The 16,136-nt window shown below is 35.9% G+C and overlaps 1 protein-coding gene across 4 annotated transcripts; it reads left to right on the top strand.

The window, feature by feature from the left end:
* Positions 5,779–14,847, top strand: LOC109724144 (6-phosphofructo-2-kinase/fructose-2,6-bisphosphatase). 4 transcript variants are annotated; one of them, XM_020252859.1, is made up of 23 exons: positions 5,779–6,082; positions 6,171–6,234; positions 6,314–6,612; positions 7,314–7,529; positions 7,786–7,995; positions 8,163–8,255; positions 8,497–8,595; positions 8,706–8,735; positions 9,502–9,555; positions 9,753–9,806; positions 9,883–9,960; positions 10,651–10,742; positions 10,830–10,887; positions 10,992–11,066; positions 11,552–11,599; positions 12,205–12,302; positions 12,649–12,724; positions 13,134–13,196; positions 13,301–13,392; positions 13,714–13,782; positions 13,917–13,980; positions 14,069–14,134; positions 14,534–14,847. In XM_020252859.1, exons 1-23 carry the CDS (start codon positions 5,915–5,917, stop codon positions 14,609–14,611), a joined length of 2,244 nt encoding a protein of 747 aa, XP_020108448.1. In that variant the 5' UTR covers positions 5,779–5,914; the 3' UTR covers positions 14,612–14,847. The 4 variants fall into 4 exon arrangements, with proteins under 4 accessions (XP_020108448.1, XP_020108445.1, XP_020108446.1 ...); XM_020252856.1 differs by having other exon boundaries at positions 13,301–13,416; XM_020252857.1 differs by having other exon boundaries at positions 8,160–8,255.

Here is a 16,136-nt window from a genome sequence, read left to right as displayed (position 1 = left end):
ACGCGCAGGCGCTGCCGTGGGGCATCTGGCGCGGCGCGGCGTGTCTCTCGGCACTGGTATTAGTCGCATTCCAGAATAATAAGATTAGGCAGGCTTTATCTTCTCTTGCACGCTTGTGTGTGAGGTGGGACCGCTTCTGAAGGGTGTAATAATAATTGCTTTTGTTTTGCTCGTCCTCTCTATATTTATCGATACTTAGTTGTAGTTGTGTTTTACTATGGCGGGGTAGGTATTATATATTATGTTTTTATTTTCTATATTATACTTTTTTTTTTATTTTTTATATTATAGAGTGAGGGGTTAGTTTCTATGCATGGTATGTATTGACTTTCGTGTCCTGTTCGTTTTCTGGCGTTTCTTTGTCGATCGGCTCCGTTAACTTGATGTGGATGTCTTAGAATTATATAATATATGTTACGATATCTTGTCCTGGGCGAGGGAATAGGGGTCTAGTAACTGTGAAAAAAAAAAATTACTATTGTAATATGAATAATATTAATCAAAGATATTGTCGATATAGTATATAAGATATTCATCGGTTGGAAGTTTGTTTTGTACACCCGTTAAAACTTGCAAACGCTCACTACGGCCATTGACATTTGTTGATTTTGAGCCCATTCGATCACTAGGCAAATGATATCAAAAAAATAATAAATTTATTTTCTAGTACTCTAAATACTCTAGATCAATGTTTAAGCGAGCCGATCCGAACGATTCAAAGAATCGCAACATCGAACAGAGCGTGGGAAGCACAGGAGGCTCCGTGCTTCCAATAGCATAGTAGCCTCACTCTCGTCTCTTCTCTCGTGCTCTCTGCTCTTCTATATATATACTGATATTTTAATCATTTTATTTAAAATATATAATAATTTATTGTTGATAATCAACAGAAGGTAGTATTTCTTACTTTAAATTAACTTTCTTTTTATTTTGTAAGTTCTACACAGATTAATAATAAAAAACTGAGTTATGTTATTTTTTAATATTATAATGAGCTTTTTATTCATTATTAAATTGTTTATCTAGTTTTAAACCCACTCCTATGCTCTCTTCTCTTTTTGTGATGTTTTGGTGGTTTTCTTTGCTAACCGCCTCTTATTTTTAGAGTGTTATGCACGACTACATAGAAAAATGAATTTAATTTAATTTAAAATTTAAATTTTAAACTGTATTATTAATGATTTGGTTGAATGATATTGCTTTGCCTTTATATTTTTAGTTACTATATTTTATGTATTTATTGGTAATTAACAATATATTTTTATAAAAACATTAATTTAGTGTCTTTTAAAAAGATGGGAGCAAAAAATGGGATTATTTATATCTAAATAATTATAAAATTAAAATTAATATTTAATACATACAATCTAAAATATTTAAAAATTAGGCATAAATAATTATATATTTTAAAGTTTTATTATAATTAAAATATAAACTAATGAATTTACAATTTGAACCCGAACGACTGTTAAGATCAGCATTATTGTTTGTAATCAAAACTTGTATATCTGATACAATTGAGCGCATGTGAAAATGTATCTAAAACTTTCTTATTTAATTAATTAAAATATATTATTATTTACTTTATAAAAAATATATTTAATTATTTATTAATTATTTATAAAGAAAATAAATGAACCCGTTGCGTAGCACGGGTTCCTTAACTAGTTGAGAATTCATTAGGCATTACTGTGCCCAAAATTTTTTTAAAAAATCAGGCCATAACATAAATCAACATGTTTATTCCTTTTTTTTGACTGAACAGTGTATTTGGTTCCTCGTGAAACTGAAAATAAAAAATCGGTAAAAAATTTTTTTGTAGAAATTTTTTTTTAACTTGTGGTATTTGGCCCGAAGAAAAAGAAAAATAGTTTTCCGCCACACTTATTTAATTGAACGAAAAAAAATAAATTATTTTTTTCTTTTATTTTAACTTCTATTTATTGTTTATTTATATTAATTATTAAGTTATATATATTATTATCATTTATTATAACTTATATTTTATGAATTAAATATATCAAAATTATATAATATGATAAATTGATAAACATATAATATGACATATGTAATAGTATGTATATAACACTATAAATATAATAAAGATATATAATATTTATAACTAAAAATATAAAATATGTATAATAATTTTTCTCTCTCTCACACACACGAGAGAGAGAGAGGGAGTGGCTGAGTGGTCCAATGTGGACCACTCAAGCGGTCCACTAGCTCTCACATAAGTTCGTGGACCGCGATATAGAGGAACGCCATGCGCTGCTTGTTTCAGCCAGGTGAGTTTTTGTTTCCTCCTCATTTCGGCAGAAAATGAAAAACCATTTTTTTTCCTCAAATCCGTAAAATAATTTATCGTGAAAATTATTTTACGCCAAAACAAAAGCTAGAATATTTTATTTTAGACTGAAAAAAAAAAATTAGCTGCTTTTACGTGGAACTAAATACACCCAGATGTGATTGGGAAGTCGCATCTTAACCGGAGTGTGATTTATGTGATGTATCATATACTTACGAAAAATGATATGTAGAGAGGCGGAGGGTTGGGCTAGAACCCAGTCCAATCCAGTGATCCCACTCATAGCTCTCGCACTCAGGCCTAATGACCCATTTGATTCTGGCCCATAATCATCCTTAGATATGAGGGCTTCAAATGCACAGCTGCTTATCGGGGACTTAAAAAAATTTCCATCCGGGCAAATTACTGGCACAACTTCACTAACGGAAATGGGCAACCGAAGGGATATTGTTTCAGCAACTTACTGCGGGAGACACCGACCGTCCCCAGTGTAAATGGCAAAAGGCTTGGTGGTTGGTACCCGAAGTTTCAAATTCGAATTCTAGTTGATTCACATTTCCAGCTAAGTTTATTTCTAAATAAAATAAAAAAAATAACTTACTGGCCTTTAAAACTATCGGTGGACGTCCGATGGTCACAGGCAACTCAATAGTTTTTCTTTACCATTTTTCTTGGCTATTAGTGGCTGTATTTAATATACAAATGAGGCCTATAAATAGCGGATCAGGATGAGGCCCTAGACAACAAGAGAGAGTTGTATTTATATGTTATTTACTAAGTATAACAAAAGTACTTAGGTTTTTCAGATAACCTCTGTTTTTCTCTTTTCTCTTTTTTGTATTTAATTATAAGGTGCGGTGGTCTGGACTAGTAAATAGAGAATAGAATTTGTCCATCTTCGTTGGTAAAGACAGGCGCCTTAAGAACTTTGCGAGTAAAATTACTAAGTTTGTTACGTACCGCTGTCGATCATTCTAAAAATTTGATTAGTATAAACATAATATTTTGCTTTCGTACTTTGTCCGTGCACCCAATGCAATCTAACCACAATTTCAAATAAAAACGATGTTACCAAACATTACAATGCAATCTAACCACAATTTCAAATAAAAATGATGTTACCAAACATTGCTCCATGGCTAATATTTGTTTAGAGAAAAATAATATGCTACTTGTTTCGCTAATTTTTTAGAACAATAATAGCAACTAAATATTGAATTTGAAATGTCATATATCAATCATTAAATTTTTTGTAACTTACTTTAGAAACAGTTGGTGGGACAAAAATTCTATGGGCACCGGCCCCAAATTGCTTCATTTGGGGCCTGTCCCCGATGGGCGCCACATGGCACAGGTGCCACGCGGCGCCTATAGGCCACTGCTCTCCCAATGTAGGGAGAGCAGTGGAAATTCCGAGTGCACCTGGTGCATCTATATTAGGTGCACCATAAAATTAATTTTTAATTTTTTAAAATTACAATTTTATGTAATAATTTATTTATTTTTTTAGGAATTATCATGTAGAAGTTAAAATTTTACACTCTATTTGGTTTCAAAAAAAAATTGAAAGTAATAAAAATAAAAAAATAATTTATGGTGCGCCTAGTATAGATGCACCAGGTGCACCCAAAATTTTCACCGCTCTCCCTGGGAGAATAGTGGAGGATGGACGCCGGGTGGCAGCTGTGCCATGAGGCGCCCATCGGGGACCTGCCCCAAATTAAGTAATTTGGAGTCGGTGCCCATAAAATTTTTGTCTCAGTTGGTGGCTAACTTCGATCTTGCAATTTCCAAGTTCCAGAACCAACTACACTTGGAGACGGAAACAAATGAGCTCATAATTACGCCCTCTAAGCCTTAATTAAACTTGTACGAGATAATCACGGGACCATTTAGGACGAGCAAATCTAAGAAAAAGAACACAGATTACAAATCTTAAAATAATCACTTGTTTATTTATTTATTTATATTTATATCATCATTATACTCAAATCGCGCTTTGTAGTTCGTAATCCTCGTAAGAGCCGTCCCCCGACCTATCCGCCACGTCAGGCAAATCAGTACAGGAAAAACTCCCCCGTCAACCATGAGCCATTATTCCGGGTCCACCACGTCAGCAAACGCCGGTTGTAAACTTAAGAGTAAAACATCTAGTTGGCCTTGCACTATCTCCAAATTGCAAGTTGGTTCCTCTACTGATTAGCTATTAAATTTTACATATATTGTATTTTTTACTTTTAATTACTAGAAATGATATAAGTTGATCTATTTTATTATTGATTCGCTGTTATATATGCGTGAATAATTATAATTAAAAATTAAAAATTTATTGATAATGTTGTCAACATATTAACAATATAATGGGGTATACATATGGATTGTGCGTGACAGTGCTATTTAAGGTCCGTTTGGTTCAACGTAAAATTGTGAAAAATAGGGCTTTTTTTACAAATAGCCCCTTGACAAATTTTATTTGCAAAAATAGCCCCGTCTAAAAATTATTTGCAAAAATGGCCCTGCCCCTGCCACGTCAGCGCCACGTCAACGCCACGCGGGCAGGGCGGGCCCAGATGTTTAAGTTGAACACGGTGAACCATTCACCGTGTTCAATACAAGATTTTTGTATTAGACACGGTGAATGGTTCACCGTGTCCAATACAATGGCTAAGTTGGAGGTATTTGTATTAGACACTGTGAACCATTCACCGTGTCTAATTATTTGTATTGGACACGGTGAATGGTTCACCGTGTCCAATACAAATATTTCGGTCTTGCTATTTTGTATTGGACACGGTGAATCATTCATCGTGTCCAATACAAAAACTTTGTATTGAACACGGTGAATGGTTCACCGTGTCCAATACAAAAACTTTGTATTGAACACGGTGAATGGTTCACCGTGTTCAACTTAACCATCTGGCCCAGCCCCGCCCGCGTGGCGCTGACATGGCGCTTGCGTGGCGGAGCCAGGGCCATTTTTGCAAATAAATTTTTTATAGGGCCAATTTTAAAAAAAAAAATTGTAAGGGGGCTATTTGCAAAAAAAGCCCTGAAAAATAATATTTCGTTGGAAAAAAGATTTTACGTTTTGTTGTGTTTGATTGTAGGAAAAAATAATTTTTTATTAATATTTGTTTGGTTGAAAAAAAAAATCATATTTGTTTGGTTTGGTGGGAAAAAAATAAAAAAAATTTATGCGGCTTGAAACTTTATTTTATATAAAAAATAATAAAAAAATGTTAATTTTTTAAAAATTTATATGCATATTAAAATTAAAATTTTGATTTATTTTATGCAGAATTAAATGTACCTCAGCAAAAAGAGCAAAGTGTTGTAAGTGTTGTTATTAGTTACCGGTCTATTGTAGACCAGGCTCATGCAGTGATACTCACCAATTTCCCACCACCCCCCGCGTCTCAGTCCGTCGCGTCGCAATCTCTCCCTCCTCCCCACCCGAATCTCGTTCTCAACCACCATTTTACGAAGCTATTCTCATCCCCCCCATGCTATATCACTCTCTCCCTCTCTCCTCCCCTATCATCATCCCTACCCTCTTCCATCGGCGCCATTGAACCCTACCTAGGGTTTTGCGCCTCCGCGGCGATGGGGACGATCTCCTCCAAGAGCTCGGATAGCTCCCATGGCGGGAGAGAGGGCGGGGGGCAACTCTACGTCTCGCTGAAGATGGAGAACTTTCGCATCAGGGCCGACCTCATCCCCCACGTCTATGGCTCCGTCCCCATCATCGGTTCCTGGGATTCTGCCAAAGCCGTACACATCTCATCCTCTTCCTCGTCCCTCCTCTCGATTCTCTCTTGCTTTCCGAATTCTAGGGCGTCAAACGTCGCTAATCTTGTAGTTCTCGATGGAACGAGAGTCAGCGTCGATGTGGGAGCTCAGCTTCGTCGTCCCTCCCAATCACGGTATGCTCTGCTTCTCGAGTGTTTGGAGAGTGATAAGTTTATCAACTAGGTTTTGTTTATTTGCTCGGATTGTTTGTAGAAACCCTGGATTTCAAGTTCTTGCTGAAGCCTAAGTATAGGAATTCGCCGTGCGTGGTGGAAGAGGGGCCGAATCGGGTGCTAACAGGCGGCACGCTTGAGGGCGACGCGCGGATGGCGGTGTTTAAGCTGAGAGGCGATGAGGATGTGCTTGAATGCAAGGTATTCATTAAGGCGGATATTGTGTCGCCATTTGATCTCGCGGCGAGTTGGAGGGCGTATCAGGAGAATCTCCGGCCCTCGAGAGTGCGAGGGATCCCTGATATCACGATCAATGTGGTGCCTGATTCAGGAGTTGAGGTTATGACTTAATCGGTTTCTTGTACCTCTCTGTTCTTTTTTAATTTCTCGAATCTTCGTGGAGATGGGGAGTTCATATGTTATTTGTATAAATTAGTTCCTATTTTCTTCTTGTTATGTTCTTGAATCTTCATTTGAGATATGTGGTGTACTAGATACAAGTATAAATGTTCTATAATGTGAATTAGTTGGTTAATGCCTAAATTTATTATGAAAATATCTTGTGAGAGGATTAGGTTAGTTTTAAATTAGATGTGCATGAATAGTATTAACCCATCCATTTACTAACAATTGATTAGATTATAGAATCATGAGGAGTTGGCCGTTGCCTAATTCAACACAAACTTTAAAAAGAGTTAACTTTACTATTCCACTGCCAGGTGAACAGAGTGACTGCTTTAAGAGCATACCATTAATTGGAACACTAAATGGAATTAAACTGTCTTGGGATCAATATCGTCTTATAAATTAGTATTTTGGAGTGAAAGTAAATGCTGCCTCTGAACAGTATACCATCTCTAACTTCACCTTGAGTTTCAGCTAGGTGCCAGAAGCCTCTCCATTGGTTCTTGTTATGCACTAGGATTTGTTCTGACCACAAATCATATATGCTGTCAATTGCTGATCATGTTATTATTCTTATAATATGTTTCTTTTCAATCGAGATGTTTCTTATTATATGCCTTCTTCTCTTCCAACAGAATGGTTCTGCTGCTAGTTTGGAGCTTGATTTAGAGCAGTATGTTGTTCCAGCACCAACTACTAGCTCTGGTGTTGTTTATGCAGCTAATCTGACTGAGAGTCCAAGATCATTATTTCATACTGGAATTTCCTCCAAAAGTGGTATCACAAGTAATAGTTTACACTCTTCAACTAAAGCTGCTCTGTCTTCTGCTGACTGTAGTAACATTAGAAAGGTATTACCTCAACTCTTTGTGTGTTTGCTTTGCCTCTGTAGTGAACTTGGATATGGGACAATTCATTAGATAGTCAGAGAATTGATGCCTTTTTTGGTTGCTTTCTGTTTATTCAATTCTGAATTACGTCACTCCCTATGCATAATTTTCTATCTAGCCTATAATATCTGGCGGCATCGTTAAGACAGAGATGATGCCCAAGTGTGCTAGCGTAAAATAAAAAGTTGATAGACATCTTGTTTTGTTAATGCTGCAGGATATTGAGGTCACAGTTCCGGAACCCTCTAGAGCTTTTCCAATTTCTGGTATGGTAGAGTCAAAATCAGTTGGCACCTTTTCAACATTTCAAAAGCAAGATGGTCAAAGAGGGCTCTTTGTTGATAGGGGTGTTGGCTCTCCAAGGCTTGTCAAATCAGCTAGTGCCAGTGCTTTTGTGAGTGATCTCAAGTTGGATGCTGAAGCGAAGGTTTGTGTTGCTTTTGTCAATTTGCTTTCCTAGATTAATTTTTCTTTATTTGCCTTGTGGATTATAATCCACGCTGCAGTCTATTGTACTCTGAACATTTACTCATCACAAGAATGAGTATCTATAGGTGACTTTTATGTTTACTTCATTGTATTCTATGTTAGAAGGGCATGCCAGCGGCAGCAGGAGCTGTTGCAGCAGCAGCTGTAGCTGATCAGATGCATGGACCAAAGGAAGATTGCCGATTGGCCATTGTGCTGGTAATGTAACTAAGATTGAATTCCGCATCTTGTTTGGAGTGTTTCTCTATCATGCTCAATTTTTTCATTTAAGACATTATTATGAAGGAGATGTTTTACTCTATTGTCTCCACTTTCGTGGGAGAAGGCTTGAATGATTAGATGATTTGCTGGGACAAGTTATCTGCTATTTTTTTTCTCTTCTACTAAAGAGAAAATTCTCCTTGTTGTTTGTTTCTTGATGTTATTTGCTTTTGTTTAGGTTGGTTTGCCAGCTCGAGGAAAGACCTTCACCGCAGCTAAGCTCACACGATATCTTCGATGGTTAGGCCATGAAACCAAACATTTTAATGTTGGGAAGGTGAGTATTTTATTTCTTACTATGATACATTGTGCTTCGTAAAGCCAGAAGATTTCTTTTTTGCTACATTTGATATAAAGTAGTTACTAATATACCAAAATTTGCTACAGTATCGCCGACTGAAGCATGGAGCAAATCAGGTATAGTGGATGTCTTCTTGAATTAAACCCTTTGTTATATATTGTTCACTTGGAAATCTATTCCATAATTGCCAGTTCATTTCAAATTACTGTCTGCCATTACTTGCTCTTTTACATTTACCCGGACGTTTCTGATTTGCTTTTTCACATGAGAGATAGGTGTTATGAGTATGTGCTATTGTGGACATTTTTTTTGCATTATCTTCTGCATGGGTCCATAAAGGATCTGTGTCAAACATAAAGCCGTATTAGTCTTGTACCTTTAGGAGTTAGAGAAGAAATTTGTTCCAACAGAGACCATGTCTAGTGACATGTTTTGCGCCATCATTCAATTATGTTGAGAAGATGTAGACCAGGAAAGCCTTTGCTATCTTTATAGTCTGAATGTCTGATATATTTTTTCTGACGTTTCTGAATAATATGTTTAAGTCTCCCTCCCTGTGTGTGTGTGTGTGTATGTGTGATTGGAATGTTATGATTGGGCATGATTTGAGCAGAAACTTTATACTTCTTTTTGTGGAATGATATAAGAACCTTCTACAGTTTTGAGAAAAATTGATTTCTTTTTGTTATTTATATGCTGGACTGTATACTGAGTATAGCATTTTGGATATTTGTTGTTTCTTGCTAACTTCCTAGATTTCTTTTCTTGATTATGCTTTTTAGAGAGTTCTACACTTGCTTTATAAATTCCTCTGTGCCAGCTCTATCACACTTCTAATAATCTATTGTTCTAAAGTTTCTGACTAAAAGTTTAATTGTTCAGAGTGCAGATTTTTTTCGTGCTGATAATCGAGAAGGCTTGGAGGCCCGTAATGAGGTTAGGATGATACTAGTTGCCCCTAGTTATTAAAAAAAGTCACAGAATACCTTCCATTCTTTGTATTACATTATTGGATCTGTACTTTGCCTAATTCTAGTTGAGAAATTGAATTTCTATTTTGAGTTTGTAAAGAGGAGGGTTCTTCTATGGAATATACTTGAAAATTTTTGTACTCTTGAATTGCATGATGCCAGGTAGCGGCCTTAGCAATGGAGGATATGCTGGCTTGGATGCAGGAAGGTGGCCAGGTCAAATGATGTGTTTCATTGCATTTTGTGTGCAAATATCATTATAGACCACTGATTAGTTTCACTTGGGCCATAGGTCGGTATTTTTGATGCCACAAACAGCAGTAGATGTCGAAGAAATATGCTGATGCAAATGGCTGAAGGAAAATGCAAGGTGCTTGTAAAATTTCAGTAGCCTACTCTATACTTGGTTTTCTCCCTTTTGGTTTCTTCATATTTTGTCATCTTCCCTGAAGTAGTTCATGCAACCCTTTGGCTGCCTGGCTGGCTGCTTCAACAATCCTTGCGAAAAGTAAAGCAGAGGAGAGAGAAGAGGGGGGAATGCTGCAGGGGTCTCTATTTCTATAAAAATCACTTCTTAGTGGATCCAAGCTTGCCTCTCTTTTCTTTTTTTCTCTGTAATATATAAATTGTTTTTTTATTTTTGAGGGATGGGCCTAATAGGTATTGAGGTCTGATGACTAAAATGGTCAACTAACAGTTAACTGGTCTGTTACATATATTTTATGAACAATGTTACCTGTGCACTCAAAAAGTAGGTGTAAATCTTTCACCCGACCTGTCCAAGGGCCATTCCCACACTAGTCTTATCAATCCTTTTTTTTTGAATATTAAAAACCCAAAACTGCTGGATGTGGGTGGGTGTAAGATTTACACCCCATTTTTGGGTGTACAAGTAGCATTTCTCATATTTATAACCTACGATTGTCAAAACTGAAATTAAGAAATTTTGATCCTTACTCCTTATTTCTGGTGTATTGGGCAACAGAAGTTTGTTAAATGTTGAGTTTAGATGCTGCAGATATCTGGTCTTTAACATATTGCTTTATTGTTTACCTCACAGATCATATTTTTGGAAACAATATGTAATGATCAACGCATAATTGAAAGAAATATACGCCTAAAAATTCAACAGAGTCCAGATTATGCAGAAGAGTGAGAAACCTTACATTATCTACTTTTTGGTCGGTTGCCTTCATATTCAAAGATGTAGTGATGGCAAAGATTGATGCTCATTTACAGGCCAAATTTTGAAGCTGGTCTACGAGACTTCAAAGAACGCCTGGCCAACTATGAAAAGGTCCTAAATAATGACTTTAATGTTGTAGCTGTGTGCACGAGGTAGGATTCTTTAAGTTCAAAATCTTCTAAGGTTTGAAACTAAGTATACCTGCCCTCCTACAGGTCTATGAGCCAGTAGAAGAGGGCTCTTATATCAAAATGATTGACATGGTCAACGGATATGGTGGGCAGTTGCAAGTAAGTATCTTTTTCTGTGAGCATGCGCAGTGTAGAGAAAATTTTCAAGTTTCGCCTTGGTTGCTACTTTATAGGCATTTTTCAAACTTCAGTAAGGATAGTTACGGGGAGTTGTATACGCTATGAAGAAAGTATTTTCACCTTCTGTTCTTGCATTTGCTTGCAAATGTGGGGTTTCCTTCATATTTCTTGTAAACTTGGTTCACTTGCTTTTTCTGAAAGTGGCTTGAACTTTTTATAAAATTCGGTTCCTCTAATTTATTAAGGTGTTGTACTTTTAACTTCCAAGTTACACCCAGATGGCTTGTTTATCCTTTACTTCAGCTAAAATTTTGATTTTCAAGAACAATCTGTAGCGAAGGTTGAGGATTGAGTGTCTTTATCAAATGCTTGTGGGCTTCTGTAGCATATTGGTGCATACAATCTTCATTGCCTTTTGTTCTTTCATCTTTAGAGTCATAATTTCATTGTTTGTAAATATCCAGGTCAACAATATTAGTGGTTACCTTCCTGGGCGGATTGTCTTCTTCTTGGTAAGTTTTATTGCAATCCTTCACTACCAATTATTGTAGAAAATATATTTTCCTTTGGAGAAGCGCTCTCAAATTTTTTCTGTCGCTGAACTATTATGTAACTATCGTACTTTTATTATGAACTGGGATCAAAATTTTCATTTTCTTACTTTTCAACCATGATGCACTGATACTTCATTTTAGCTGTTTTGTCCGTATCGGATGTGTCGGATACTGATACTTGTGCCAATTCCATTTTTCAGAATTCACTGGACATAAATACTATTCAAAGATGTCTTGAAATATTGGCTGATACTCAGAATTAGCCTTTTCGTTTTGGATGATAAAATTGTCAAAGGGAAGGCTGGTAGAATTTGACTCATGTTTTTGTCAATAGCATTCCTGAATGGAGAAACATAGTCTCCTTCTTCTTAGTGCTAAGCTTAAAAAATAATTGTAATCTTTACAATCGATCTTTTTAGTTCGTTTCTCCTACTTTTGGGTTTATCTGATGTCACTTCTTGCAATGGAAATCAATGATGTGGACCTTGTATATGTTATCATTTTGTAGCTAAAGGCTTTTGTGATGGCGTATACTGTATAAGCTGGTCATAATTTGATTGCAGGTCAATACTCATCTGACACCTCGTCCTATTCTGCTTACCAGACATGGTGAAAGTCTAGACAATGTTCATGGAACAATTGGTGGTGACACAGTTTTGAGGTCTACTCTGTCTTGACTTTTGTTCTTCATGCAGTTTACTGCTTGATAAATGTGGGCTCAAACTTCCTGTGGTATTGATGCATCATATGTATTCAGTCATACAGCCGTTTAAAAATGATACTTACATTTTTTTTTTTGAAAAAAAAAGGTGCCATGGATTTTTTTTGTCCTGTAAAACAGCATCATACACTAATGTTTACCATCTCTAACTATATTTGAAAAGGTTAGCGTTTGTATCTAACGAACAGTAACAAAAGCATTGACACATGGACTATCCCTCAAACATTCATTTGACAGTAGTGCCTTTTGTGACTAATGACGTTTCTGATAAATGTAATTTTTGCAGTGATGCTGGGGAGCTTTATGCAAAGAAACTTGCCAAATTCGTAGAGAAACGACTGAAACATGAGAAGACTGCATCAGTAAGAATCTCTTTGTTCTTACATGCTGTTATAGATGATTAGGTTGTGGATATTATGAAGTTTTTTTTCTTCTTTTTTCCCCCTTAATTCTGTTGTGTTGTTGACATGTCTCAAACTTTTCCAACTTTGTCGTTAGATTTGTGTTGGCTTGGTATTGTTGATATCAATGGCCATCCTTTTAATGATGAATATATTGTGAAACAAAATTTCCTTGTTCTAGAGCAAATGTGAGCGATGTTCAGCAGAACTGCATGTTTGACCTCTCCAGTATTTGTCAAAAGAGATGCATTTCTCCCACAAAATGATTCTCATTGGTCTATTCATCATTAGTTGTAATACAGAGTTATTTTCTTACTGCAAGTTGGATGTACTTTTCTTATTCCATTATTTTGCTTATGCCATGCCATAGATATGGACGAGCACTCTCCAAAGAACAATATTGACTGCAAATCCTATTGTTGGGTTTCCAAAGGTTGGTTGTTTAGATACTTGTAAATTCAAGATTGGTTTGTTCTATCATCTGTACTTATATGGTTGATAAATAAGTTTTGAGGTAATTTTCTTGCTTGCTTTTAGATACAATGGCGTGCTCTTGATGAGATAAATTCTGGGGTGTGTGATGGGATGACATATGAAGAGATAAAGAAAAACATGCCAGAGGAATATGAGTATGCCTTGAAGCCGCACTCTAGGTTGTTTTTTTTAATTATTAAATAGAGAAGGCAGTGCTTGCTATATCTTTTGTTAGGATGAACAAAAGGTCGCTCGAATTTGTTCTCATGTGATACTTGAAAAGCTTATGCTGTCATAACTAATCTAATCTGACTGTCCTTCTTGTTGGTGAAAGCCGTCTTATAATTTGGCTGAACCATACTTATAATCTTATGGTACCAGTAGTTGGTTAATTATAGGCAAGGGATCAATTAGAACTTCTACAACTACTTTAGGTTTCTAACTTGAAAATGTATATTTATTGTTCATAAATGCAGATCACGTAAGAAGGACAAGCTGAGATATCGGTATCCCCGTGGAGAATCTTATCTTGACGTCATTCAGAGGTTGAATTATTGTTATTTTATGTCACAGAAAACTGTTAACTTGGTTAAAATTCTTATTATCAACTTGTTCATAGATTTTGTATTAACACCGCCTAGCTTATTCCACATAGGTTGACAGTCTTATTTATTTACAGATTAGAGCCTGTGATCATCGAGCTGGAACGGCAGCGTGCTCCGGTAGTTGTTATATCTCACCAGGTAATATACCTAATGCTGTTGATCGTAGTACAATTGTTATGTTTACTTTGTATAGCAACTGATTATTATTCTTTAAATTGTGATGTAGGCTGTATTAAGAGCATTATATGCATATTTTGCCGACAGACCATTGAAGGAAATTCCTCACATTGAGGTGAGTCGATGTTGACAGCTGAAGTCCTCTTTTCTATAGATCTTGTGTTTAGTTGGGTTGATATATAATTACACCATTCCCCAACCTTTTATTTTATTTTATTTTATTTTTTTCAATTGGGTCTTCAATGTTTATTAGTTGTTTTGATCAAGTTCTTTTCCATCAAAAAGCCCATTAACTGGGCGGAAATTGCCATATCCACATTGAACCGTGTTTTGTCATGTCAACAGCTCAACGCTGTAGCCTCAACGTTGTACCTTAAAATGTGGCAATTTGTTCTGGTTTATGGACTTTTTGATGGAATGGAATAGAAAGAGTTCAGTAATATAAGTGCAAATGTAACTAAAGGTTAGGGACCAATATTGCAGTTGAACCATGCTTCTCTTATTGCATTTGTAGGTTCCGTTGCATACTATTATTGAGATACAGATGGGAGTTACTGGTGTCCAGGAGAAAAGATACAAACTCATGGATTGAGTTTAATTTCGGCGTGATGGATAGTTGCGCAACGACCATTTTGTTGGTAATTTTATTTCGACTTAAAATAGCAACTTATATGCAGAGTAGGCTTAAAAAGTGAGCCTCTCTGTTCACCTTTGTAATGATAATGCACATCATATAGAATTTTGGCTACCAATTCTCTGCAATTTGTTTAGATTGAGCTTTATGGAAGTACACAAGGAAGTTTATAGATTGATATATATTCCGTCATAGCACCAAGGTGTTCGTACTCGCTTTTCAGACAAGTCGTAGCATTTAATATGAAAAAGTAACTAAAGTAAAAAAAAAAAAAAAAATCAAATTTCGTGATTTTTGAAAAGTTATTATGACTGTATCAATTGGTCATTAATGGATGGTGAAAAATGTACAATCGAAAAAAAACATAGGATAAGATATTTGAAATAACGATCGATAGTGTGATAGTGGAAAAGAAATCTAATAATATTTAATTTGAGATGTACATTCATTTATACAGCTGAATAACAAGTGTAGTTAAGAATTATCAGTTTGAGAAGTTTCCCTTCGAAGTGCTGTTTTGCGGGAGAAGCAGGATTGCGAGGGGGCACTGTGCCTCGACCCCAACCGCAGTGACTCCCTCGAGCTATATACCACAAAGTTCGCAGTAAAGCAGCAGCCCGAAGCTAAGGTAAATTACCTGCCGCTGCTGCTTAAAAATTATGCTGTGGTCTCAAGTGCTTCTGGGTCCGTTGGATCTCTTGCTGGTGATGGAGTTTTTTTTTTTTTTGAATGCCCTTCCTTTTCTTTCGGTTTGATTTAAAATTTTAAGTGTCCGTCGGCACGGACCGTATCCATCGTGCCGTACCGTGCCAACAAAATACCGATACGATACAGACCCTATGTTGATGGCACAACTCAAAAGTCTCTATTCTTTAAATTAGTAAGTAATTTTTTCAATAAAATTCAGAAGATGTGATAAAAAAATATAATAAATAGTTAAAATATTTTATTGCTAAAGAAAATAAATATTTCATGCTATTATGTGTCGGTATATAAGAATTTTTTTGACTGGCACGTATCGGCACGATTCGACATGCATCGTACCATATCGTGCCGGCAAGTTTCCGATACGATACTGTACCATGGTACTTAAATCCTTAGTTTGATTGATTAGCTATAGATTGTTCTTATACAGAAATTGTCTGCGACAAAGTAACCGTAATAGCTAGTGTTTTCCTTCTTAAAATAAACGGTGCACGTTCAATGGATCCTAAAACCGGTTACTCTCCAGCCTTTATGAGCCCACCGGTTCGTGGTGAAAGTGAGTAGGAATGGACCGGCCTAGTAAACTTACATTAATTACTCTTTACAGTACGATAATGTTATTTTATTTCATTGTTATCGTATTAGTATAAAGTTGAACCACGAAGATCGAACCGGGTGCTTTTAGTTTTTAATGACCATTTTAATCTTTGAAAACATTCTCTTATTATAACCTTTCGGACGCTGAAAAAAATAAAAAAGAAAAAAGAAAATTATTATT

The sequence above is a fragment of the Ananas comosus genome, linkage group 18, assembly GCF_001540865.1.
Source record: "Ananas comosus cultivar F153 linkage group 18, ASM154086v1, whole genome shotgun sequence".
NCBI lineage: Eukaryota > Viridiplantae > Streptophyta > Magnoliopsida > Poales > Bromeliaceae > Ananas > Ananas comosus.
Note: the sequence above shows the minus strand (reverse complement) of the source record. Positions and strands in the feature narration are given on the sequence as shown.

Excerpts from the sequence above, each read along its gene's own strand:
- LOC109724144 (XM_020252855.1), top strand. The coding sequence starts at position 5,915 with ATGGGGACGATCTCCTCCAAGAGCTCGGATAGCTCCCATGGCGGGAGA. Across the intron at positions 10,888-10,991 it reads GCCTGGCCAACTATGAAAAG|GTCTATGAGCCAGTAGAAGA; the intron begins GTCCTAAATAAT and ends GCCCTCCTACAG. Across the intron at positions 12,303-12,648 it reads GGTGGTGACACAGTTTTGAG|TGATGCTGGGGAGCTTTATG; the intron begins GTCTACTCTGTC and ends TAATTTTTGCAG.